A 25808-nucleotide genomic window follows, 5' to 3' on the forward strand; every position below is an offset into this window, starting at 1 on the left:
AAACATGTGGCAGGACAAGCTTCTATCTCCATCATGTTCACTAAAAGCTGTGGAAAGTATTAGACTGGTGTTTGAATATCAAACAACAGGAACCCATTTATCATCATATTCTGCTTTGAGGTTCTGCTTGTTAATGCCAGAGAAGAGCTGTGGATGGATAGGTGAGGACTTTTTGGGTAGAGTAGGGGTCAGGGTTAATGGGCAAAAGTCTTTTTGGGCAGGGTGGGGCAACCTCAGCCTGTCAGTCATTTATCGGTTGGTGGAGGCCTTAAGTTTTGGGCTACCGTCATCATCACAAGGCTGATCCATGTCGTCTGAATCCAAGCGGCCAAAGGCTCGGCAACCTGAGATGCTGCGCATTCTAGGCCTGACCTGGTATTCGGTCTCAGGTTCTGGGGCCGGGTCCTCTGGCAAGGGGAAGGAGCGTAGTTCCCAGGGTGGTACCGTCTGAAAAAGGTCCATGAAAAAAAATTGTGTAAGACCCCGCCAAGGCAAAGCACAGCAAGTACAACATCACTGATTAATCAGAGCTGGAGCAGACAAAACCCCAGACATTCCCAAACCATTAGAACCAAACGAAAAAAATAAAACCAGAAGTTTAAAACCAAATTGAGGTAGACTTCCTTTTTACTTTATTGATTTAGAACATACCCGTTCTTCAAAGGAGAAGTCAGGTGTTGAACACCGAGTGTCTTCACTGGACAGCAGCCGATGGGAGTCCCTAGAGCAGGGTGTGTGAGGATTGGAGGCCGTGTCAGGACTCGCTGGACTCATGGGTGACGGCACATGGCTGTAGTCATGGAGCAATGGGCAGTGTCCAGGGTCTGGGGATGCAGGCTGAGGAGTGGGTGGGTTGGTACCGCACAGCAACGGTGTTGTCCGTCCATCTACAGATTTGTAGGACCTGAGGTCAAAGTTGTGAGAAATAAGTTAATGTTGTCCAGAACTGCAAACTGGAATGTAAAGGTGTGGCAACATATGTACTACTCACCTGCTGCCCCTCCTCTTAGCAGGAGCAAAGGCCATCCAAGTCCAGCGGGTGCGTTCCTGATCTTCATAGGGTTGGTGCAGCTGAACGAAGGCTGCGTCTGACAGGTCCTCCACCTACGGACAAAACATACTATTAGCATCCTCATTGCAGGACATTCTTATATCTATTCATCTAATAATTTATGGAAAATATTTGCCACTCTTTTTATAAACACAACCATTTCCATAAATTCTTACATTTTTCTGGCTCTTCTGATAAGGTTTTATCAAGGGATTTGTTAAGTATTATTTTTTATGTAATTATTATTAAAAAATAAACTCACAGGAGGATAGCACTACTTCTGATAATTAGAAAATACTTATAAAAACTTATGACATGGTTTCCTCAACCTGCTGATACTCTAATGTCAAGCTTCAAAATGTTGTTGAAAATGTGTTTACTAAAACATTTGTTGTTAAAAGGAGGGTTTGTTACCTAATTCCGAAAATAAATTCAGATTGTCTGATATTAAAATGTAGTCCACCAGGCGTCACTGTTCCATCACTGCTTCAAAATATGTTCTGAATTAAAACTGTAGGACCCCGAGGTTAAAGCAGCTAAGTATCATGTGTTTGATATCAACATTGCTAAATGAAAAAAGGCAAGACATGTGAAATAAAAACGAGTTTATTGTAATCAATGCATTGCCACATTGCTTTAAAAGCTCACCTCTCGTTCATCTTCCTCTTCGGTGATGGGCTGAGAAAAGACGTCCACTACCCTCCAACTACACAAAAAAAAAAAAGTACAGAATGACTTCCATTACAGCAAATATTTTCAACTAAAAGAAAAAACAAAAGAAAACCAAATAGTTATTTACAAAGGTTTTATTGAACTGTCTCTACCCAACCAGCCAGTGAACAAACACACTGGTGGTTTTACCTGTTGCACTGAACTGAAAGAGTGGGAGGAGTCTGTGTTTACCTGGGTGTGAGGATCTCCTTATATTGTAGCTTCTCCACTCTGGTTGTGGCTGCCACAGACATGGGGATGACAATGTTGTTGATATCAAAGGAGCTTTCACCTCGCCTCCTCTTAATGGGCTGTAGCTGCAGGGCAGCAGGGACGATCAAATGTAAGGATTACTTAAAGTGATTAGTTAAAAGACTGTAAATCTAAAGCAAAACTAAAACTATGACTTCATTTTTGCCCAGAGGTTGAATCAACACTTCCCTGACAAAGTCTTTGCATTAGTGGGAAATGATGTGCATTTCTACCACAGGATTTGACTAGAAACTTCAAACCTTGTGTCTTGCCACAGCATTGACCAGGAATGAAAGTTAAGTTCCATAAAATCTTTGTTATAACCCCAAAACATTTCTGCCTGGATGGTTACAGTTTCTTTAGGTTTTATAATAAAAATTTGGCAGCTAATTATGCAACAATGTTGGAATGCCACCAAAAAACATTTTCACAACAGAACATTTAAAATCCCACAAATCAATTGCTGAGATTCTAAATAGCGAACTGAGAGTAGCCTTAAGTCAAATGCCATTACCAAAACAATGATACATTATAGTTTGTAAATACTTCATCTGCTCTTTCTAGTTTATCATGTTTGACTTTGTGTTCTCACAGCTGATGTAAAAGCATTGTGATGGGAGCGACTCTTGTTGCTGCTTAAAACACATTAGAAAGTTGGTTCTAAAATGATGCACGTACCACCGGTGGTAATTGGGCTGTGTCTAGTGGTTTGCAGTGGGATGTGGTGGTTAAGATTGGGGAGTCAGCTCAGTTGTGCTACTGTATTGTACAGCTAATAGCTAATCTAGTTATTTTTCTAGATGTAATCTAGAATTATCTAGTTATTTTTCTAGCCTGTACAACTGTATGTTAAGGTTGGTTCAAAATGGTGGTACTTGAAGAAACAGGTGGTATGCGGTGTAAAGAAAAGTTTTAACTATTGTGTTAGAATATTCAACACTTATTTGAACAAACACTGTCAACAAATGATGTCATTTAGTGTATCCTTACAGGAGTGCTTGGTACACTCTGACTGCCGGGGCCCAGTGGTGTAGAGTTTTCTGACGATGTGGACAACTGCCGGCTGAGAGGGCTATGAAGGGATGAGTGCATGTTGGTCAAGGAAAGGCAGGTGCTGGGCGAATCCATGAAAAGCTTGGGTAAGGCTGCAGGACAGGAAAAAGATTGAATTTTCTAAGACTCATTCCATTTCCTTGACACAATCTGATTTTTTTTATACAACATATTTACAGTGAGGCTGATGTATAAGAAACCTTCAAAATGGCAGCATGTCTGTGTATTAAATCTTGCCAACATCACATTAAAAAGACAATAAATGCTTTGCCCCTTTGAGTCTATAACCAAGGGTTTGATGAAAATAAAGACTCACTGTCAGTTCTGTCCAGTGATGACTCTCTCAATCTCTTGCGGCTATAGTTCTTTTCATATGGGCCTAAAGATGCAGGGAGGGCCTGCAGACGCTCAGTCTTGCACATGGACTGAACATCCAGTCTGGTGGTGTTCAGCAGAGCACTGCTGCTGCCCATGCTGCTGTCCACTGCCCTCTGCTTCTCAACCCTGTTCTTATAATGCCCCAGCCCTGCAAAAACAGGAGAAACCACAATCAATATTTCATGTATTTAAAAAAAATATATATATACACACATACATACACATATATATACACACCCAGACATATATATGCGTTTAAAAATAAAAAAAAAGAGTCGAGAGAGAGTAAAATGAGCCAAATTTAAGGAAGAAAAGCTGCAGGACCTCAGCATGAGGTACCTTTAGGAAAACAGTCCTGTAACTGTCTGTCCCATGACTTTCAATGTTGAACAGTTACGGGGGGGAAAAACAATTGCACAACAAACATCCTGAAAAAAACTATTTAAATCACTGATACTTAACATTCAATAATAAGCAGATATTTCACAATTTGGTGACAGGGTTATTTTCAACAAAAAAAGTTATTGTTTTGTCCAATAATGTTTAGGTGAGAACCTTTTAGACAATAACACTGTTTATCCAGAGCTCATTCACAGCTGTACTTACTGACTGCCATAAGTGAGTTGGTGAACTTGTGCTTCTCTTTGGATGTGGCAAGCTTGTGTTTGAGGGAAAGTTTCTTCAGTGGTTTGCTCCTTTCCAGAGACTTGCTCTGCCACTGGCTCTTCATCACTTGTTGCAGCCGTAGGCCGACACAAACATCTGAGGCAGAGACAAACAAAGTGAGTGTGACTATAAAGATGTAAATGCTTTGTACTAATATACTGTGTAAGCAGTGTTGTTCCTGTTGGCAGTCTGCAGTTTAACATTCCACCCCCATCCCCAAAGTGTGATGGTATACCAAATCTAGGCGCTTAAAAGACAATATTGAAATGCAGAAAGACACATTCATTTTGTGGTTGATTAAATATTTGAAACAAATTTTAAAACCTGTGTGTTTAATCACTGGCTATTTAGATAAAACATGAAAAACTAAAATAGATACAAATATGTTTTGGCCATTGTTGCTACTTAAATACAAAAGAGGAGAAAATTCTGGAACCCCAAGAAAATTACTGGTGCCATCAACAACAAGCCAGTACAGAATTACAGAACAATGGAGTAAATGACTGAGAATTTCTTGTAGACTTCCTTAAAAGGAATCGTCTGCATGGCCACACCCTGTCTGTCTTCCCCTTTGGATGTAAAGTAGGAAATGACTGAGTAAATTGAAAAGCCTTGAAGTAAAGAGGCAGCACTGACCATCAGGGAAGGAGAGGATGGGGTGGACGCCAAGATCCAGTCTTGACAGACGTTCCAGGGTGGGTAGTTCATATTGAGGGTCTTCTCTGGGGGTGGGCCGGCCACCACACATCACACAACTGGGGTTTACCCTGCACTGGCACTGAACACAACTGCTTCTTGGGACCTGAGGATGCATGAGAAAATACATTGTAGAATTTGACCAATTACCTATGAAGTCTTTTGACTGAATTGTAATTTAGTCTCACTCCTAATTTAGGCTATACAGGAGTTTTAAATTTCAGTGTAGTTTTTATTTGTTTCCTGGCTACATACATCTGTATGTGTGTGTATTTAAATGTATCAATACATTAAACTCTTAAGTTTGTATTTACCAAATACAACGTACTAACTCCGTAAAAGAGCTGGTTCACTAATAAACCAAACTACATGTTTCTATTTCATTTGAGTTTTAGGAAGTGTATTAACCTTTCTAAAAAGTAATTGTACTTTCAATAACAACTTTCTAATCGCAGTTGATGCTGTTTTTTTCTGGGTCATTTGTTTTTCCTATTACCTTGAGAATTCCACCCAACAATTCATCTGTCAAAGCACGTGTGAACAAATAAATAGGTTTCACTTCCTTTTCTTTTATCAGAATCTTTTTTTCTTCTTCTTTTGAGCAAACAAAGATGGTTTCAGAGCAAACAAAGATGGTTTCAGACTGAAAAATTAACTTAAACTCAAACATATCTGTACTTAAAAAAAAAAGATGGCTGTGAGCAAAATGCAGCAGCAGCAACAACAATATCCTGTTTCTATTTTTTCTTGAGCTATAGCTTGTGTGTTGTCAGTAGGGGTGAATTTGTTAATTGACTCTGGGGAAGTTACCCTACTTTTCCATAAATAAGTCAGTTATGTTTTGTTTAGTTATTTAACAGGATACAAACCAATAGAATCTGAGAGTGCAGCCTGGTGACAGAAAATATAATTAAAAAAAATAAAAGTAATGAATGTGTTTTTAGCTTTAAGTGCATTTAGTGCAATAAGTTTAGTATTTTGACAATAGGGTCTTGATAGGGATTTGCTTGAATTTAACCAGGGCACAGAATCTTACCTTGCCATTAAGGTTGGGCACAGTGTTGGGCTGAATGAGCCGTCGGCGGCGGCAGCTGACAAGCGGCCGCGTTCGTGCAGCCACGCATGTGCTGTCGTGAGAAGATGGCTGCTGGTGTTTGGTGTCTGCTGTCTCTGCCATCCTGTGGATTGAACAACAAACACTGCGAATCAGGTTGGTTACACATCTTAATTTACTTTAAAATAAATGCATGGAATTAGCAATATTAATTCAACAGGACAGATTCTTTGGTTTATGTGTTAACATTAGTGGTGACAAGGTAAAAGAAAGCTGGCACACCAAGCATAGTTACAAACAACAACACTTTTTTTCTCTTTTTACAGGAGTGTAACATCATTATGCTTAAAGAACAGGACCAAATATTCTTGTTAAGCTATTTGCTGATACAATAATTAACCAAGTATGCAGGCGTAAGTGATATGTATCCAGGCTCCACCAAATTCAGAACACACAAAAACATTATCATTAAGCGCTTCCACTCCAGATTCTCAGAAGGAAAGGTTCCTCTTGAGAAACCAAAAAAGATAATCATTATTAGCCCCTTGAATCAGGTAATTTGCCATACCTGCTGAGGACGCCATTAACTGGTTGACCGTTTTGACCCTTCCATGGACCGCCCTCTGTATTGGTGAGATGGGCGGGGCCTGTGTGCTCCAGCCGTTCTGAAGGCACATCCTGCATGGATAGATAAGACAAAGGGTGCGTGAGACTACACCTTCTGTTAACTGGTAAAAGAAGGACCAGCAGCACCTGGAAAGCCCCTGGCATTTAGGGCAACTGCGCAGCAGGCAAACTGAATCATCTAGCTGCCAGGGCCTTAAATTATTTAGGCTAGATTTGTGCAAACGTCTCCCAGAGCATTAAACTGGATTTTGCACTTGGTCACTTCCTAAGCAAGTATTTACATAGCACATGAGCACAATCACATGGTGTCAATCATACACAAGTTTTCTTGTCTTCACACGAAAGATAGACAACTTAATTAATCCCTTGAGAGTTCCCTTTGGAAACTTACATTAGTGTGCTTCTCTATGCAAGTATTCAGCAGCCCTGCTGATTGTGTAATGTACGCTGTTTTGAAAATAAATCCCTCAGTAACCAGACCAACAATTTGAATGTTTTTTAAATGGTCAGTCATCATGTAGGATATTCATATTTAGAGCTGCAGCTATTGATTATTTTTGACTATAATCAACTCCTACTTTTTCCATAGTTTTTTTTAAATCAACATTTACTTTGCATAGGCAAATGACACCAAAAGAATGTAAACAATATTTCATAGAAACATCAACAGAATGCAAATACATAAATCAATTTTATATAAAAAATAAACATCAATTGGCATCTTCATTCAATGTGCACTGCAGTTTTCACCAAATATAGTATACTTTTTTTTTAAATTTTAAGTTTAGTGTTCCGACCCTTTAGACATTGTCTGCCTCTTAATTGTCTGTCTCTTCAGAGCTCTGCTGTATGTTGTATGTGGTGATGCTGGCAGTAAAGCAGCACCAGTACAATCCTCAGATAATGAAGGATTAAATAGAGGTCAGTTAAGTAAGTAGACTGAAGCGCACTGTGAATGGGTTGATTTTTTTTTTGTGAACCACTTGTCATTGTGACACAGCACACCACTGCACACAACAAAATGTGACCTCTGCTTTTAACCCATAACCAAAGTGAACAGTGGGCAGCTTTAAGAGCCTGTGGAGCAGTGAGTGGGGATGGTGCCTTGCTCTGAGCACATCAGTAGTAACTTGGCAGCTGGTGGATTCGAACCTGCAACCTTCCTGACCCAAGTCCGCTTCCTTAACCACTGATGTGAAATATACAGTAATAATTATTATTAACTATAAAGAAATCTATCCATACCTGACTACCGACAGCCTCTGTTTTTACTTCTGTCCCACCTGTAGGCACTGTACTGGGAGAAACACCACCCAACTCAACAGAGCCCTAAAGATCAAGAAACAAATGTAAAATCCCAGAGTTTAAAGAGCATAAAAATTAAAGAAGCAGAATTGACACCAGGGACGCAACAAAGCTTAATTTTAATCTAGCATTTTTTCTGATGACCGACCTTGCTGGCCCGAATTTGTCTGTAGATGTCTGTCTGCTGTCTGATGCGGTACTCCAAGTCTGAGATGTGAGCCTGGAGCCAGTTCCAGTGGCTGATGATGGCAGCTCTCTCCACCGTGTAGCGACTCTCTGCTCTCTTCCATCTGTAGGTCAAAGATCAAGTGAATATAAGTTGGTGAAGAATAAAAAGGTACAAAAATAAGTGGATTCTATATGAATTTTAGAGCAGGACAGTCAACCTTTTAAAAAAATCAGCTCCTACTGTTCAATTGTGTAATTCCAAACTAGGTACACAAAGAACAAAGAACGGCGTTGTTTAAACCATTAGAATATTTTTTTAAAGTAGTACTGTATGTCCCCCTTCACCCCAAAAGTTTTGTTTGCAGCATTCAACCTCTAAATAAGACATACTGACTTACATTTTGAAACAATCAACATTTAATGCACCAAAATTTGCTAATAATAAATTAAGCAGGAAAAAAATGAATACGTGCTCTATCATGAATCAACTCATTAAATATATTATTATGAAACACACACTGGTGACTTGATCATGACATACAGTGAGCCTTTTGAACATTTCCTCTGTGTGACTGCAGAGGTCAGTGAATCAGCATTACACAAGGCTCCCAGCATTGGTAACAGCAGGCACACTGTAAAAGCTTCCTAATCAAGCAATAAAATCAGGCATGGGCCACCATTAATAAGGTATCTATATTAAAAATAGGATTTTCATCTGATTGCCCTACTCAATGTCAAAAAATGAGTACCAGCTCTGATCGGAGTACTCCATTTTACCAGTATGACACACAGAATGGGCATTTCAAAGGCAGACATGAGAGGAAAATGTCTGCTCTTGCAGTGATGAAAAGCAACCACAGAGGGTGCCATTTGTCAAAATACGGGTTGCAGTGACCGTGAACAATGAAAATAGTGACTCAGATGGCAGACAAAGATAGATCTCACACTCCCAGTTTTTTTCCTTTTACACTTGTAACTGTTTCATTTTTAAAGGACTACCAGGAAAGAGAAGGTAAAAAAAACTGACGTTGAGTATGGAAGAAAAGGAAGGAGAAAAGCAAGGAGTAAGAAGGTTAAACTGCCTGAAAAGGAACAGACGGGGGTTTTAAAAGCAATCTGGAGGCCGTGGGGTGGTGAAGGGGGTGGGGCCGGGTCAGGAAACAGTGTAGCAGACACAACCAATAATCCAAGCAGGATTTCTGTGTTATTGTAGAGCCTTGTTGTTGCTTTTACACATACATCAGGTACTAATCAGTGCAATCAAAGATGCAATGATTTCTCTCCTGTACCCAGAATGCACCATTTAGCCATCTTAGCAATACAGTACCAAGGACACTACTGCATAATTCCTGGCTAATAACATTTGTTGTTCTGACCTAACTCTTTTAAGCTCCCACAAAGGAAGATCTTCAATGTTCACAAACACTGCAACACTCCAGAACACGCCCATGACTGGTGCATCAGATCAATGCATGGGCAAGTCATTTGCATCACCCGGTCTCTGTGGAAACTGGTCTCAAAGCAACACTTGTGGCTCAAATGTGTCCCATCAACAACTGCACAAATGGCTTGAGCCAGAGGGCCACGCTTCACCAAGCAGTGGGTGGACAACTGATCTACCAGAAAGGCACGGCAAGGTGAAGTGTCCACTAGGGCTAAGTAGAAAATGATCTTAAGGAGATTCACATTCTCTACAGAAATGAAAGAAAGCAAATTCATTGCAAAGACTGTCAAAACAGGAACTAACCTCTTAGCTCTGGCCTTCTAAAAAAGACCATGTAAAGAAGTTCAGAGAGAGTACTGGGAATTGAATATGAAAGAGTAGGAATGTAAGAATGAAGAATTTACAGCAATGCGATGAATTATTCAGAGGATCCTTGGGTCGTGTTTTAAAGGACTGATACCGAGAGAGTTTTTCAACAGGTCAGATGAATACACATTACACAAATAGAGGTCAAATAAGAGGCCTGTGAATACAGATAAGAATTACAAGGACAAAGGAAAGCCTAAAAGCAGATGTTTAGAAAAATACAAATTCTATGGTCATATGAAGACCAACAGCCTTCATTGTGACAGTAGCTGAAGAAAAGAAGGGGTCAGTGAGCAGCAGGCAGAACTCCCCCCTCGCCACACCAAGACCTCCATTCCCCTTTAACCAGGACATATTCTCCTGCCCCTGCTCCCACACACAAAGCACCATCAACAATCACTACAGTGGCTGTTTTCTGGCCATCAGCACATTCTCCATTGTGGTACCTGTCTGGATGCAGCACATAGCATGTGCACTATATACCATACTGACATGATATGAAATCAAGATAATCCCAAAAAAACAAAACAAACAAAACAAAACAAACACTGGTCCGAGAACTGAATAGTAGTAGCAATATTAAGTGTCTGCGATCAATGTATTTTCTGATTTTATTCACTCCTAACTTAAACATGGTGAAAAAATATATTGTGCACAATTTTTTTTTAAAGGTAGATACAAATGCAACTGAATCTGGTGTCGTTGCAATACCATAATTATTATTCGAGTTCCTCTGTCTCAAGTTTGGTAATGTGTAAACACACAACTTATGTGCTATCAAAGCATTTATAGTAAAAAGCAAAAGCAAAAAGACTAGCAAAATATCAATATGTAATAGCAATTTAATGCAGCTCTAAAGAACATGTCAATGCTTTTGATCCACTATTGAGACAGAGGCTCAGGCTCAATTCTTTTTTTCATACTTGCATGCACAAAAAATATATATACTACTTCCAGAACTCTGAGATTGTCTATGGCAGGGGTGTCAAACTCATTTTCAGCGGAGCCACGCCAACAATACAGTTCCCCTTGAAGGGCCGGTTGTAACTGGAAGACTGTATAGATCAGGGGTCCCCAACCCCCGGTCTGTGGACCAGTACCAGTCCATAGGTCATTTGGTACCGGGCCAAATGACCTATGGACTTCAAAAAGAAATAAAATAGAAGATGGGGGGCAGGGTTCCAGGAACAGTTTTCATGCGACTTTTGTAAATTTACGTTTAAAGACATAATGTTACAGAGACTTCAAGTACATATCCTGTTGACTTGAGTCACAGTATCTTAAAAAAGTGAAAAATTAGTCTCATTGTGGAAAGATGCTCCAGCACTATTAGTGAAAGGCAGTGCTTTAGTCCATTTCTTTCAATTCTAGTGAACTATCTATTTAAGTTAAAGAGGAAGAAAATACATCATTCCCACATACATTTCTTACTGGTAAGTTAATTTAAACAATGGTATTATAAAGGGTAATATGTTCTTCAATAAGATATGATTTGTGCATTTGTGCACCATTAAACAGCACTTTGATTCTGCTGTGATATACAAACCATCACCCTTAAAATCTTATACCTCAAGGTTTCATTTTGATTTGTTTGTTTGTTACTTGCAGCTTGGTTGGTTGGCTAGATTTGCACTGAACAGCTGGTCAAATACAGCTCGTCACAAAAACAGTTTGGGAAGATGGGTTTAGGAAAAAGACAGGCCGACAGGGTGTGGGGCAGGAAAAACGAGTGAGGGCAAATTCAGCCAGGGAGCTGCAGCAGTCATTACATAAAAGAGGGGGGTTATGTAATGCCTGTGGGTTTCTGTAGAGGAACTAGGACCAAGCTAAACACATCCAGATGTGTTAAACTGGACAGAAACCTACACAGGGCGTCACATATACACACCACTGCACACACAGCTATGAAAAAAAAGAAAAAAATGTTCAGGCTGCAGAGTAATGCTGAGCCATAAGCATGAAAGGCATGCTGTGCTCTCAGTCAACCCAGTTGCCTTAATTCACAAGCAGGAGGCAGGCAAGCCTTTTAACCATCTTAATGTACCAAGACTAAACAACTAATAAATACTAAAAGGCTATAGGTAATCTACGATATGCAACTATGTCATCTTGCAAACAAATGACCGTTTGACATTCTTGTCAAAACATTTCAAACATATTTGCCATTTTATCAATGGGTCATTATGTAAGATTATAGAGATTTCCCAATGAGCACCATTGTTGCCACAGAAACAAGAAATGGTGCCCACTCCTTTCTCGAAACAAACTGCCTGCCGTGGAACATGCCTGAACATTCAACAGTCCATGAATGTTATTGTGTACTATGCCTACTGTAAAGAGGATTTAGATCCTTATTCCGGCAGTGCACACACCTTGACTGAGCCCATTAAAAAGATTCACATTAAAAGAGGGACACAGACTGAAGCAGAAAGGCTCTGTAGCATAAGCACGCCAACAGATGTTGCAGGGTCTTAGATCCTCTGAGATACGGGAAACCACGTCGACAGAGATGACAGGATAGGTTGTAAGCAACGCACTGCAGTCAAACAAGCAGACTAAATGTTATTTTCACACAGCTGTCAAGTCAGCTGATGGTAAATAATTGAGGTGCCGCTCTCTGAAGAAGACATCACTTTGTCTGTAGGGTTGACCGACACTGTGATGTAAGGATTTAATTGTTAGCTGAGACAATAGCACTGCTGTCAATGTGTCATTACAGTTTCAAATTACCTTAATTTTTTCTCTCCTCATGTGACATGTCATTTTGTCATATTCTTCAACTAATTTTTTTTAAATGTTTTACTGATACACAGACAGGACCGTTTTATAATTATCTAAGATGATTAGGCAGAGTACCACTTTAAATGCATGGTTTCAAGACTCTTTGTAGACAGAAAAGTAATGTGGGTTTCTAAGTCTGATATTTTTAATTGTTAAAAAATAACTAAGTTACTAGAATTGTGTGAAGGAGACCAGGGAAACATTGTGTAAAACATAACTTAACTATGAATGTATATAGAGAGCTGTAATACTCCAAAGTACAGTGCTTTTATAGTTGAGCCAATGGAAATTTCTTATGATAAAGCAGGATGTTTAGGTTAGGTTTGATGAACAAAAAAAGAAACTGCTCCTTGGTATGAAGAATCTGAAGGATTATTCTTGGAATCTGGCTTTGCTGTTTTAATTAGGCAGTGGATTGTGGGCTGAAGAAACAAAATACATAATATAAGGCAATTGGAAACTCAGGTTACTTTTGCATTAACTCAAGTGGACAAATGATGCTAAAAAATCACACATGCCAAAGTCACATGACTTTTCACAAATATAATTAAACAAACAGTAGAAAAAATTAAAATTAGTTGGCAGTAGTTGGCTGCCTCAAGCAACCAAAAGCATTGACTTGGAACATGACCAATTTTAATTAAATTGCCAGCAATTCTACTATGTTTAAAAAAATGCTGATTATGTGAAACACGCATTGCATCTATTTATTTTTACGGATGACCTAAATAGCTTTTTTAATTTTTTAAAAACTTTTTAAAATAATTACAAGTAAAACTGCCTGTTAACCAAATTCTATAAATTATAAAATTATGTATCTAAAATTTGAAAAGAGCCAAATGTTTTCTGTCCAATAAATTATAGTTTGCTTTGTAAACTAGTGTATGTGTACAATATAAAACATACTTATATAACTAATTTTAAAATCATTATTTTAATTGATTAAAGTTAATGTTTTCAGTCCTATGAACACATGACCCCACCATGCCCTTTATTTAAAACACAATATTTCAATTAATGACAGTCAAAGTACTTTAGACTAATTAACCATACGGCTGATTTGACAACCTGACTACCAGCCACCACTCCTACAAGATAACACACCAGAATGTATAACACACAACATTCAAATTTGTTTATATTTTCTTTAACTTACATTAAAATAAACATGTCGTAATTCTTCAATAAAATAATTATTCCAGTAAAAAAATCCCAGACTTTCACCTGTCTTATAATCCACTCTAATTTATTCTATTTAGTATAAGTTCTCAACAGTTTGTAGTAGAGCGGTTTGCTAATAACTGTTTTTCACAGGCACTGGTGTGTTTGTTCCCAGACTTCTGTTTCAGCTGCTCATTGCTTGGTGACAGTGCAACACTATCTACTGTTGCATGCTGGGTTTTCAGAAGGCTGTCATTTTTGCATTAAGTGCAAATGGAGACAATATAACTTGTTTTAGAGAGTATTAGATCTAAAACCACTAAAATATAAACACAGATGGGAATTTGGGCAGACCATGTGACTTTAACAGACTGTTGGTGACTTCATGTTTGTCTGTCTGTCTGTGTAAAGGCACAAGACAGAATTTAAAAAAAGGAAATTATAACACTTTTGTGAGGGCCTCAGATTGCTTTTTCTTTTAGATACAATATTATTTTTTGCCTTCACCTTCCTCTTTTACAACATAGACTACCATTACTTCTTTTTTTTATTTTACAACATAGACTACCATTACTTCTACTGTCACAAATTACACTAAAAAACCAATATCTTCAATTATGTCATTGTTGTCAATACAAAGCCTTACGATTACTTGTCCATTTACCTTCAAATGTCAAGGCCCATCACCTCTTTACCCTAAAATTTAACTTTTGAACTAAGCAATACACCCACTGCCTGTTCTGTTATGAAGTTATTTAGGTCAAAGGTCTAAAGTCAACACAGCAGAGGACAATAAAAATCAAAGTCTCAGCCACTTTGTTAATAATCTACCAAATCCCACACGGCTCAGTAATTCCATTAACGCTGCTGACACTGCTGCTGTATCTTTTGCCTCCTTTCAAACTCTAATGACACAAAAATGTGCACGCTGATGTGAACTTCCCATGGTATACATTTACAGACTCCTGCTGTGGTAAACCTGACATTACAGCAGGGAGTATGTAAAACATAAAACCCACATCTCCTGCAAAACCACCATCAACTTTAGCCCAACTATCTGTTTCCCCTTGGTTTCAGTTTAAATCAAAACATTCAATAGCTCTGTAGGCTCTAAGTTGTATGCAGGTAAACATAATGTTCAGATCCAACTACGGTTCTCTCCGGAAGAAACTGTTAGGCAAAAGAGCTTTTCACTTTCAGTTCATCCATCTGGATTGTTCTCTACAGGATGATACCACCCACTCCACTGTACAGGCTCTATGTGTGGATAGTATCTCTATCACCCCACCCCTCAGAGTTGACAAAACCACTACTGTGGCAGATCAGGCAGTTAAAATTGTCATTACCACCTGCTTGGCCAGAGCAGCATATTGCAGGGTCTAGAAATACAGGGAATTTCACAACACGGCTGTAAACAACTCAAGCAACACAAAAATGTGAAAGTGATGCATCTTATTCTAGTATAAGGAATGTGTAACTGGAAGGAAGGAAAGTGAACTACTTGTCATTGTGACACAGCACGCCACTGCACACAATCAAATGTGACCTCTGCTTTTAACCCATCACCAAAGTGAACAGTGGGCAGCTTTAAGTGCCTGGGGAGCAGTGTGTGAGGATGGAGCCATGCTCAGAGCACCTCAGTGGTAACTTGGCAGCTGGTGGACTCAAATCTGAGGCCTTCTGGACCCAAGTCCACTCCCTTAACCACTAAGCAACCACTGCCCCAAAGTGTTGAACATCATGCAAGAGGTCTACTTATTCAGGAAAGCAGAATCCAGCTTTAATTATGGAATATTCTTGCAAAAAATAAATGTAAAACATACACAAAGTTGGAAAAGCTTTGCATGATACCTCTTCACAACACTACTTACATTTTGACATGACGCTGTGCGATGTCCACCCTTGTCACCTCCTCCTCTTCCAGGTCAGAGTCCCCTCCAGAGCTACTTTCTGTCACATCTGAGTCAAAGGCGACTTCAGCTGAATGGAGGTTAGCTGATCCACTCAGATACAGCCTTTCCAATTCTAAGGGCATAGAGCCAGTTTTTAGAAAGCGACTGAGACCATCTCTGTTGTTCGAAGAGTGACGCCCAGTCCTCCACGTAGCTGTTGTGGTCGTTGTCTCTGACTTGCGGTTACTGGTCAAAAGTCGGCTGAGAGCTGAATCCAGGAAGCCACCCAACTGTTGCTGAATGTGCCGCTCCACCTGTTTGGCCTGTACCACCTGAAGACGTTTGCGTAGGCGTCTTAGCCGGCTTTCAATCTCAGCTTGACGGCTGCTGTTGAGAAGTGTGCGCTCTCTAATATGAGCATCAAGGCTGTCTGAAGAAGAACTACATGGCAGGGGCGCAGGTGTGCAAAGTAGGGATCCTTGCTGGCTGCTGCCTGGTGTGTCCCTGTCAGTGCCCTGTGACTGACTGATAGGCGTGTTCGAATTAGCCTCTTCTAAATTCACCTGTTCACTGGGGTTTGAGTTGTTGTTGTTGTTGGTAAATGGGGAAAGTGCAATAGACTGAAGCACTGATGGTTCAACATTTAATCCATCTGTATTTTGAGAAACTCCCAAGGAATGCTTCTGTTTAAGTGTTCCTTTCACTGGGATATGCCCTGATAAGGCAGCTGTCAAGGTCTCAGGGCCTAAGGACAGGCTTTGCGACTGAGAGTCTGTGGTGGCAGGGGGTTTGTCACCATTAACTGCCACTGCACACCCAGCCCCCGACATAGTGGCCAGCTTTTTTGCCAGTCCATTGACCGGTGCCATGGGCTGGCCACCTCCGTTAGTGCTGCCACTCATGAGGGTTTTCAACTGACTGCCAGAGATTTCAATTGCCTGCCTTTTCCTTAACAGGAAGTCTCCTCCGCCGTTAAGCAGGGAAGTAGGCAGTATCCTGTGGCTTTTCAACACAGACTGTTTGATAAGGACTCCTTGTAGCTTGATTGACTCCTTAGGCGAGGAAACCGGTGTCACATCAGAGCACAGGTAAGACGCCACCAGTGGCTGGAGTTTGCCCAGGGCGGAGGCCTGAGACACAGAATCAGTTTGGGGCTGCTGCTCCTGCTCTTCCTGGTTGCCGACACAAAAATCAAGAGGGCACTCTTCGGATGCGACCTTGCACTTAGCGGGGCCACTGCTGTGGATGAGAATGTTGCTGGCGTTACCGTTGTTCTCTGCACTTGCCGGTGAGAGACTTGAAGATGGTGCAGCCAGTTTGAAGCGGATGTGGTGAGCTTCGGCTGGGGCGTCGGTGAGAGCGGGCGCCATCGCAGCCATGCAGTGCAGAGGGACGGGCACCGCGGCCTGCTCCACACAACCCGCTTACTGCCCCACCTGAGGACAGCCTGAACAAGAAAATAAATGGATAAATAAAGACACATGGAGACAAAAATAAAATATATGGTTATAATAAACTCAGGCAATCAATGATAAATTCCTCTTGCATGGTCAAATTAGGAAGCAGGGGTGGAGATTTTCCATTGCTTAAGAATATTTACGAACCCAGACATAAACATACAGGTCTTTTGCAAATAAATTCCTTGAACCAGCAGCAACTTACTACTACTACCAATAGTAAGTTTTAGCAGAAATCAAACAATGTTTATTTCTCAGTATTTGTCATTAGGTTTAGATCATTACAGTTAAGTTAGTTCTATGTTCCTCACAACATAGGACTGCAAAAGATGAACTTGCACTACAGGTTCTGTAAGCCTTAGCAGTGAATGGAAAATTACTAACCACCATACAAACAAAGTACCAGTTCTCTCTAGCACCAAATTGAATTTCTGACAATTTATATATATATATATATATATATATATATATATATATATATACATACATATATATACACATATATATACATATATATACATATATATATATATATATATATATACATACATATATATACACCCCACATAAAACATAGAACAAGAAAAAACACTCCAGGTGAACTAAAGAAACATCATACACTCATACATGGATCTTTCACACAAATTATGGAGCTACTATGTCACCAGGGGCACATTTGAGTTTCAAACTGTAAAAAATATTGATAATGATAAGCAGTGACCTTGAGAATACAATGTTTAATTAAAGTTTAAAACATCTGTTTTAACATATTCCCAAGATAAAGAATCCCACGACATATGTAGTTAGTATGCTTTTTTTTTTATAAATCCAACTCCCTAAAAAACACATTTGATATTGCGTTCTTAAATGAATCTGAAACAGGAAGAGGTCATGCAAATCACCCCAACCCCATTGCCCTATATATGCCCTGGTGTATCTGTGTGCAGTAGGGCTCCATTCAAGGAGAGTAAGTAGGTGGATTTAGGCCTTAGCATTAGTCCAAAGCACATGATGCCACCCTGACTTGGTTCCTATGTCTATTAAAGCTAAACCCAATGCAAATTCAATATTTTTAAAGAATATTTTCCATTAGCACCAAATGTATTAAACAGAAATTGTTTGAAGAGTATTGTTTGTTTGTTTTTTTTTTGGCTAAACAGCCTTATTCTTCTGACTGCCAACACAAACATCAAACAAAGTAGAAAAAAGATTCTCCCCTCAAATAACAGGGAAGATGAAAGGGAGTTGCATCTGATCCTATCGTCTGCAGGGTCAGATGAATGGGGGCTCAGTATTTCACCGCAGTTTCTAGTCAGCGCGCACTACGCCATGTTGGTATTTCCAAAGGAGATTATGCAATGCGATTCATCTACCTATAAAAACGCCCATCCCGCTTTAAACACAGATCATGTTCATTTTATATAACAGGAAATATAGATTACGTTGGTTAACATACATGCATCACGGTATCACTTTATTTATGAACCAGCAGTATATATGCGACAAAAGTACATCACATATTTTCTAGACGAAACATAATCGCCAAAATGTCTACCTTTATAGTTATTTAAAAAAAAACACTGCTGGGAAGGAAAGCATAGCAAAGCAGTCAATGTCAGACTACCTCATCCGTGCGTTTGTTAGTGCAAGTGTAAATGGCATTAGATCACAAAACCTCTTTTAAGATACAGAGGACAGGTCGCTGTTTATTGTCACTGAGCCGTGTTGCAGCGATCACGACGAGAACTCACGGGAACGGAAAGACAAACGTCGTTAAACCCTGTCACCACCATCACACCACCAAATAAATGCGCTTCGCTTCCAGTGAACGTTAGCCGTATAAAGCTGCTGATGCAAGAAACACAACCTGCTCGACAGATAGCGTGCGACTCCCACTATAGTGCAACTGCAGTGGATCACTATATGCCATCCGCCTCACATTGTCTCATTTTATTTGTAGCTTTCCTTCCAATATTGCTGCTTTAATGTCCATTTATCCTGCAAAGGTTGCCTTTTTGGCTTTACGTAAACCTCGCTGACCAAGTAAACATGTTAGTCACTGTCTACGTAACGCAGATCACCTCACAGTTTTAAGCCAATAACGCCCAGACATTAAAACGGTCTTTCGCGACCAAAGCCACGATAACGTTGACATTCACTTTAGAAATAGATCCGGAACATCATTCGGTCCATGTTCTAACATTAAATACACCAGAACATTGAAAAATCGCTCATTAATCTGAACACAACTTATTTCCAACAGTGCTTGTGAGACGTAATGCAGAGCAGAGACACGGTGTGCATTGCAATGAGACTACGGAAATAAACAGAGGAGGTTGTCGGAAAATATATGGCGCCCGTGCTTTGCCGTAGTTGAGCACACGGATCCTGGTTACTGAAATAAAGTGTATTGTATATGTAGATGTGTGTAAAACGTTATAAGTTGGGAGTATACCTTTGCCAGTCGAGCTAGCTCGCTAACAAAGAAAAAGGAGGAACCTACCACGTGACGAGGTTGCACTATCCGAGGGAATTTCGGCAACAATCCCCTGCAGTTTACGTAAAAAACACAAGAGTGCTAGCACACACACAAAAAAAACGCCAATTGACTTTATCACTCGGCCATGAACTAATCCATGAAAAAGGCAGCTGGACTGTGTGTAAAAAAAAATGCTCCGCTTCGCAGAGCCTCTCCTCGGGTTCGTTCCGGATTCAGGCAATGGGCGAATCAACGATCTACACCTTCTTCGGCGGCACTAGCTCGCCTCGCCGCCACAGCGAATATAAACCCAGGCCGCGAAACGGTCCTTTCTTCCCCGAATACTTCAAACGTAGGCGGATTTACGATAGTCCATGAGCAAAAATCCAGGTTCTCGTTACGCGAAATGTAGTCCAGATGGCAGTTTTACCGCGGAGCTTTTTCTCTCGTTTTAGGGAGAGACGCTTAGAAAATGGCGGCTATCTCCGCTCCCTCGGCTTTGAGTCTGACAAACATAGAAGAGCAGTGTGTGCGCGCACGCGTGCTAGTGTGTGCGTGTGTTGCTTGCTGGTAGGCGGGAGACATTTCTCATACTCACCACTAGAGTAAAGGGCAGATAAGAAACGGCAGAAAAGCTCAAAAGGAGATACCACAGGAGGGCATTGTCTTTCCAAAACACAGCACAATGTCAAGTTAGACAGAAGCTATTGTAAAAAAAAAAGTTAAAGGTAGTTAAACCGCAGTCACTGCAGCTGTTAATTAAAAAAAAAGTTCTACACGTCACATTATAATTATTTACACTTCAAAACGGATAAAACGTCATTTAAGTAAAACTAGTTTTGTATTTTAAATGTCCATATGAGTCATCCAAGTCATTTAATCCATACATCGAAAGCAACTTAAAAAAAAACAACTTTGTCCAGTTGCCGATGTAACTATTTATTTGGATATTTACTTCTTACGCTTATGGAATAGAAAGTATTACCTCAGTTTAAAAACACTGAGATCAAAATTGCTGGTGGGTTATTATGGCATCACGAAAAACGGCTATTTGTTAAACCAGTCCTGTTCAACTGTAGGATCAGGTTTATGATCACCTTTATGTAAAAAGGTGTCACTTGTGTACACAAAATAACAAGAGAACAAGGTATTTGTCACAATAATTTCACGTGTCAAAAAGATAATGGATCAAAGAGTTTTGACTACCAGTCAGACTAATAATTTTTTACTACACATGCCTTGAGACATTATTGTAAAGTACTTACTTTGTGATTTCTATATCAGATGAAGAGTTTTAGTACTTCATTTATGAACAAAAATATTTAGGAAGCCTACATCATTTTACATAGCATACGCAAAAATATATTTCTGGAAAAAAAATAGTCTTAGACCTGGGGACGTAAGTTGTTGTTGGTCACAAAGTAGGGGAGGCTATACAAAGTTGTCTCAAAAAACGTGTCATGAACTGTATTCAGTACCAAGAAGTTCAAGTAAAGAGATAAACAAGGTACAGGACAAACTGGCTGATTAGTCAAACAAACAGAGATGTGCTTTAAGGCCCTAGAATACTTAATAAAATAGTCAACAAAGCCAAAGGAATGCACTGCAGGATTTAGGGTCAAGAAAAAACTATGTATCTGCTTTGAAAACCTCAACAAGCAAGAATAAAAGAATGTCTTATGGAGGAAGACCCCTAAATTCAGTCAGACAAAACAAAAATATAATTCCTCTGTTAAGAGATGTTGCACAAGTTAACAAAAAAAGAAGGGAAGCATATAACCTAGAAAAACAAAAAAAAACATGGTGCAATATGTATCTTGGTCGTGGGTTTGTCTTACAACATGACAATGACCTGAACCACACTTTTGAAACTGAGTAACTATCTCCAGGAGGCAAAATCAGTGTGACTGACTAGACTGCACAAAGCTCAATTTAGTGAAGAAAAAATAGCTGGAGTGGACTTAAGTTCATGGTCCATATCAAAAGACTATTAATTATGGATAAGCTTAGTGTGTGTTCAGGGATCATGCTCTGGGCAGACTCTCCTGAACCTCTTAAAAAAAAGATTATTTTAGTTTGTCAACAACAAATAAAACAATACATTTTCTTTCTTTCTTCTCTTTCTGAGTTCTAACACATTCTAGTTTTGTGAACAAGTATTCATTAAAGGTTCCTTAAAATGTAATACAGTACGAGCACAAAATTCAGAAAAGATAACTTTGTAAAGTCAATTGAAATAACAGAACTAAGATGGACTATGGAAGAAATGTTTTGTGACCTTAACTGTTTATATTAATGCAAACTTTTTGCTTCATTGGTTTGTCATGTTCCCAAGCACAACAACTATGGGCTAGGCAGGACTGCAAGGCTATGACCAAAACCTCTTTTTAAAATACCAATGTCTGACATTTATAAAATGCCAAAAAAATAGTGATCGTTCACTCAGTAAAACCAAGGATCTTGTAAATATTTATAAATAAATAAACAGGAGAAGGTCTGGCATTCTTTTTTTTTATCTACACAAATTGCAAGGTTAAAATATACTCAGATCAAACAGCAGTGCCTGCGATTGATATAAGTAGCTTGATATCTTGTCATAATGTCATAATGGTGTGACCTGAATAACGTGCTGCCTGTACACTGTGGTTACTAAGACCTTATACCCAGATCTAAATAACTTGAAACCACGTAATAATGCCTAGTCAGAGTGACTCACTGTGCATTCTATTAATACCTAACAACAACAGTAGTTCAGTAGTTTAAGAGACCTAACTGGTTCAGTTGCACTGAAGTACATTGTTTTTAAAACCGCAAATGTTTTACAGTCTAAGCCAATGGCCACTAGAGGGAGCTAGTTCATACATGACGTCACATGCGTCCACACGTAAATACAAAACAGTACTGTTTATTGATTGATCTCAAACTACTACAACAATAATTATATTTCATGAAGTGCGTCTCCTAAGTTATACATATTTTGAAGCTTTTTTTGCAATGAATTCTTATTTATTTCTTTAATTAAAACTATCCTCTGATGGTGGATATAAGGGTACTTATTTAAACATTTAAATTCAGCTGTTTAGTCTTTCTTTTACAAAGCTGTCTTATAAAATAACATCACATATAGTGTAAAATGTATATTTATGTGAAATAAAATGAGTTACATGACAAATTAACACAGCCCACCCACATCACGTAAATTAAGTTTATGTTTAACTGCTAAGTAACGCAAATATATGCAAAACACTTATTTTCCACCACTTATTTTCTGATGACAGTTGGAGCGTTATAACAGTGTGAGAGCGGATATGCATAGTAAATAAGAAATCAATCAGTCGGGGATGTGTGTACATGTGTAAATTCAAGAGCTGTGTGTCAAAGCACAAAATCAAACTAAATATTTTCCTGAAAAAAAGTCTAAAAGGCAGAAAGTAAAACAACTAACAGTCACCATATGTTAAAGTTTTCAAAGTACAGTGATGTTCCCCATCTGTACTGCAGCTGACCACAAACATCATTCGAACTACTGTTTATTCCGCCCCAAGGCAGAGTGGTAACAAGGCAAAACTTTCTTGCACCCTAACCACAGCCTGCAGCTGTTCCTTGAGGGGTTTTAAAACAATTCCTACACCTGCTGAGATACTGCACAACCATTTTCTAACTTTTTCTACGAGGCCTTAATTTTCTAAAGATCAGAAAGGATCACAGGTTAATTTTCAACATCATTAGCCATTATCCTGACCCAAAAATGTAATATAGTGGTCAATGCTGATGTGTCAGGCTCAGTCAGAAGCACAATAATGTAGAATCAGTCAAAAAGGCACAGGAGTATGGTAACATAGCAAGATAAAAGTGTCAGACACACCTTAGCATTGTAATCCATGTAAAAAGTATTTAAAAGAGCCTCTTGTTTATACCAAATCATACTAATTTACATATACAGTATGTGTTATTTACCTTAATTTTTAAATTTCTTTTTACTTTAATGTATATGTTTACTGTAGTTAGTTACTGTTGGCTTAGGAAAATATATACAATTTGTACATTTATTTAAAGTTGGCTCAAGGGGTTTTGAAGCAGATTGTAAAGAGAAAGTTTCTATTAAAACAAAGTTCTACAAAACCGTTTTTGGTTATATTCTGGTTTTAAAAAAATCTGTAACAGCACCAAAAACTTGACTGAAAATTTCTGTGATTTCAGGGATTACATTTTAATTTATTTTTGTTTCTCTTTTTCTTTTTACAGTTAACATAATTCGTTTGTTTTATCATTACAAAGCAAATTTTGCAACTGAAATTCTGCTTTAACATATTCCCCATTTTCCAACATTTACATATAAAAAATAATTAAATTCTTGATGGAAAAATATTATTTCAAATACCCAATATGAAATAATTATTAGTTGCGGCTACAATATAATTGTTTCTATTAAGGGAATACCTTCAACTCCATTGTTACATTACTCCATTCAGTAATCCACAGGGCCATAGTTCCAGTGGAAATTGTAAGACACACCTAAAAATACAGAAAAACATTTTTTTAAATAATGTTATCAACAACTTCCCGCACTTCAGCACTGAACTAAGCTCTGCAGACGTATTTGTGAGTCTGAATGATTTTTTTTTTTACGTCCAGCTGGCCGTTATCTACAACTGGCTAATGTTTTCACAATACATTGATTTATGATTTAAAAGTTCTACATGTTAATTAATGCCAATTCAAATGCTGGTATAGTAATAGTAAAATTGTGGATTGTCCACTCTGACGAGAGTGATGTAAAGTATGCACTGCCATTGACTTTTACAGACTGATTATAAAGTAACTTTGTGCCGACGCTACTTGTGTAGCTAACGTAACGCTGCTAACAGGCTGAAGCTAACGCTGGTTAGCTTCTGTGCTCCATGGAGAGTTCTCAATGACTGCCGTCTTCTGCACGTAAAGCAATTCAATGTATTAAAAAATCGACCTAACTAAAATCCAGTGAAGAAGAGTTCAGCATATTGACCGTTTTTCTCTTGACAAGCTGGACGTCAGTTAATTTAGATAACAATAAGACGATAAAATCTTACTTACCTGCTTGTCCTGTTACTAACCGTTTACGACTTGATAACAACCCGCCTCAGTCCTGCTATTGGTCCGTTCTTCTATTCTGGGCTTCTAATTGGCTGAAACACATGCCAATTATAGCAAATACCCGTACAGCGGAAATGTGTCTGAAAGTTCTTAGCACGAAACTTCATATTCAAAAAATAATATTTTCTTGTAATGGTGCCTAATTGTGCATTTAACCATCCCTTGAATTCGTATATGACTGTTGCAAATATGCAACTACTACAGTGTTAATTTACACCAATCACATGCTAGCTGTACACAGCCCAGCCTGGTGTATTTTCACCCGAAATTATCCATGATACATGTTTTGTTTATGCTTTGGCCTGGGGACTTTTCTCAAATATGAGACGAAGATTAGCGGAAGACGATGCATAGTACAAACAGACAATTCCAAATGATTTTAAAACAATGTATAATGTTGATCTATGCACCTCATGCTACATTGATAGTGCTGGTGGAAAGTTGTTTAGAATGTCCGAATATGTCCAACTGGTTTCTCGAGAAACAATCGGTGTGGACACGGTAGTCAACATTACTGATGGGATTTAAGCTTCAACTAGAACTCGTCTGGTAGAAAATGTGTAAGCAATGACAATGTGGATGTAAGTATAAATCAGTAGGAAAGCACAGATCTCTAAATAAACATCCAGGGTCAGAGAGCTTATCATAAGGGCAATACATTTTTACCATCTTTAAATCAGTAATGTTTAAACCACATCTCTCCAAATTACATCCACTTGGATTTAAGATCATTATCTCTATGCCATCCTATAATGTATTAAAGGCCTGAGATGGAAAAATATCTAAATATTCTTACAGGCCTAAAGCCACTCAGTACTGAGTAAAATATATATAAAATAAAAATAACTCAATGACTTAATTTAGTTGTTGACTTTTAGTGAAGTTAAGTTAAGTATTGAGGGTTACAGTACACAGCTGTGGTTGAGATGAGTTATTGTTTGGTCTCTGCAAATCTGCATGGTCAACACTTATTCTAATTCTACTTAATCTTATTGGTTATTTGATTGCATTTTAAGTAATCTGTTCATCGGCACGTGAGTCATTGTCAATGTTTAACCAAAAAATATTTAAAGGCAATCATATTAAGTTAACAAATAAACAGCACAACCACTGATTAGTCATATGTTCTGGAGC

At 38.7% G+C, this 25808-nt stretch overlaps 1 protein-coding gene across 5 annotated transcripts; it reads right to left on the reverse strand.

Moving 5' to 3' along the window:
* Window positions 1-169: 169 nt before the first annotated feature.
* LOC103381623 (KAT8 regulatory NSL complex subunit 1) lies at window positions 170-24655 on the reverse strand. 5 transcript variants are annotated; one of them, XM_025057456.1, is made up of 17 exons: window positions 24615-24654; window positions 23982-24056; window positions 16873-17052; window positions 15585-16777; window positions 7942-8083; window positions 7734-7817; window positions 6430-6539; window positions 5844-5985; window positions 4748-4913; window positions 4052-4207; window positions 3384-3593; window positions 3005-3159; window positions 1955-2079; window positions 1700-1757; window positions 992-1104; window positions 652-904; window positions 170-447 (listed from the first exon to the last, which is right to left on the reverse strand). In XM_025057456.1, the coding sequence occupies exons 2-17, from the start codon at window positions 24027-24029 to the stop codon at window positions 250-252; spliced, it is 3333 nt and encodes a 1110-aa protein (XP_024913224.1). In that variant the 5' UTR covers window positions 24030-24056; window positions 24615-24654; the 3' UTR covers window positions 170-249. The 5 variants fall into 5 exon arrangements, with proteins under 5 accessions (XP_024913224.1, XP_024913226.1, XP_008312297.1 ...); XM_025057458.1 differs by lacking the exon at window positions 7734-7817 and having other exon boundaries at window positions 24615-24655; XM_008314075.2 differs by having other exon boundaries at window positions 15585-17052; window positions 24615-24653.
* Window positions 24656-25808: the final 1153 nt, after the last annotated feature.

This window comes from Cynoglossus semilaevis, chromosome 8 (assembly GCF_000523025.1).
Source record: "Cynoglossus semilaevis isolate Cse_v1.0 chromosome 8, Cse_v1.0, whole genome shotgun sequence".
In the NCBI taxonomy this organism is placed as follows: domain Eukaryota; kingdom Metazoa; phylum Chordata; class Actinopteri; order Pleuronectiformes; family Cynoglossidae; genus Cynoglossus; species Cynoglossus semilaevis.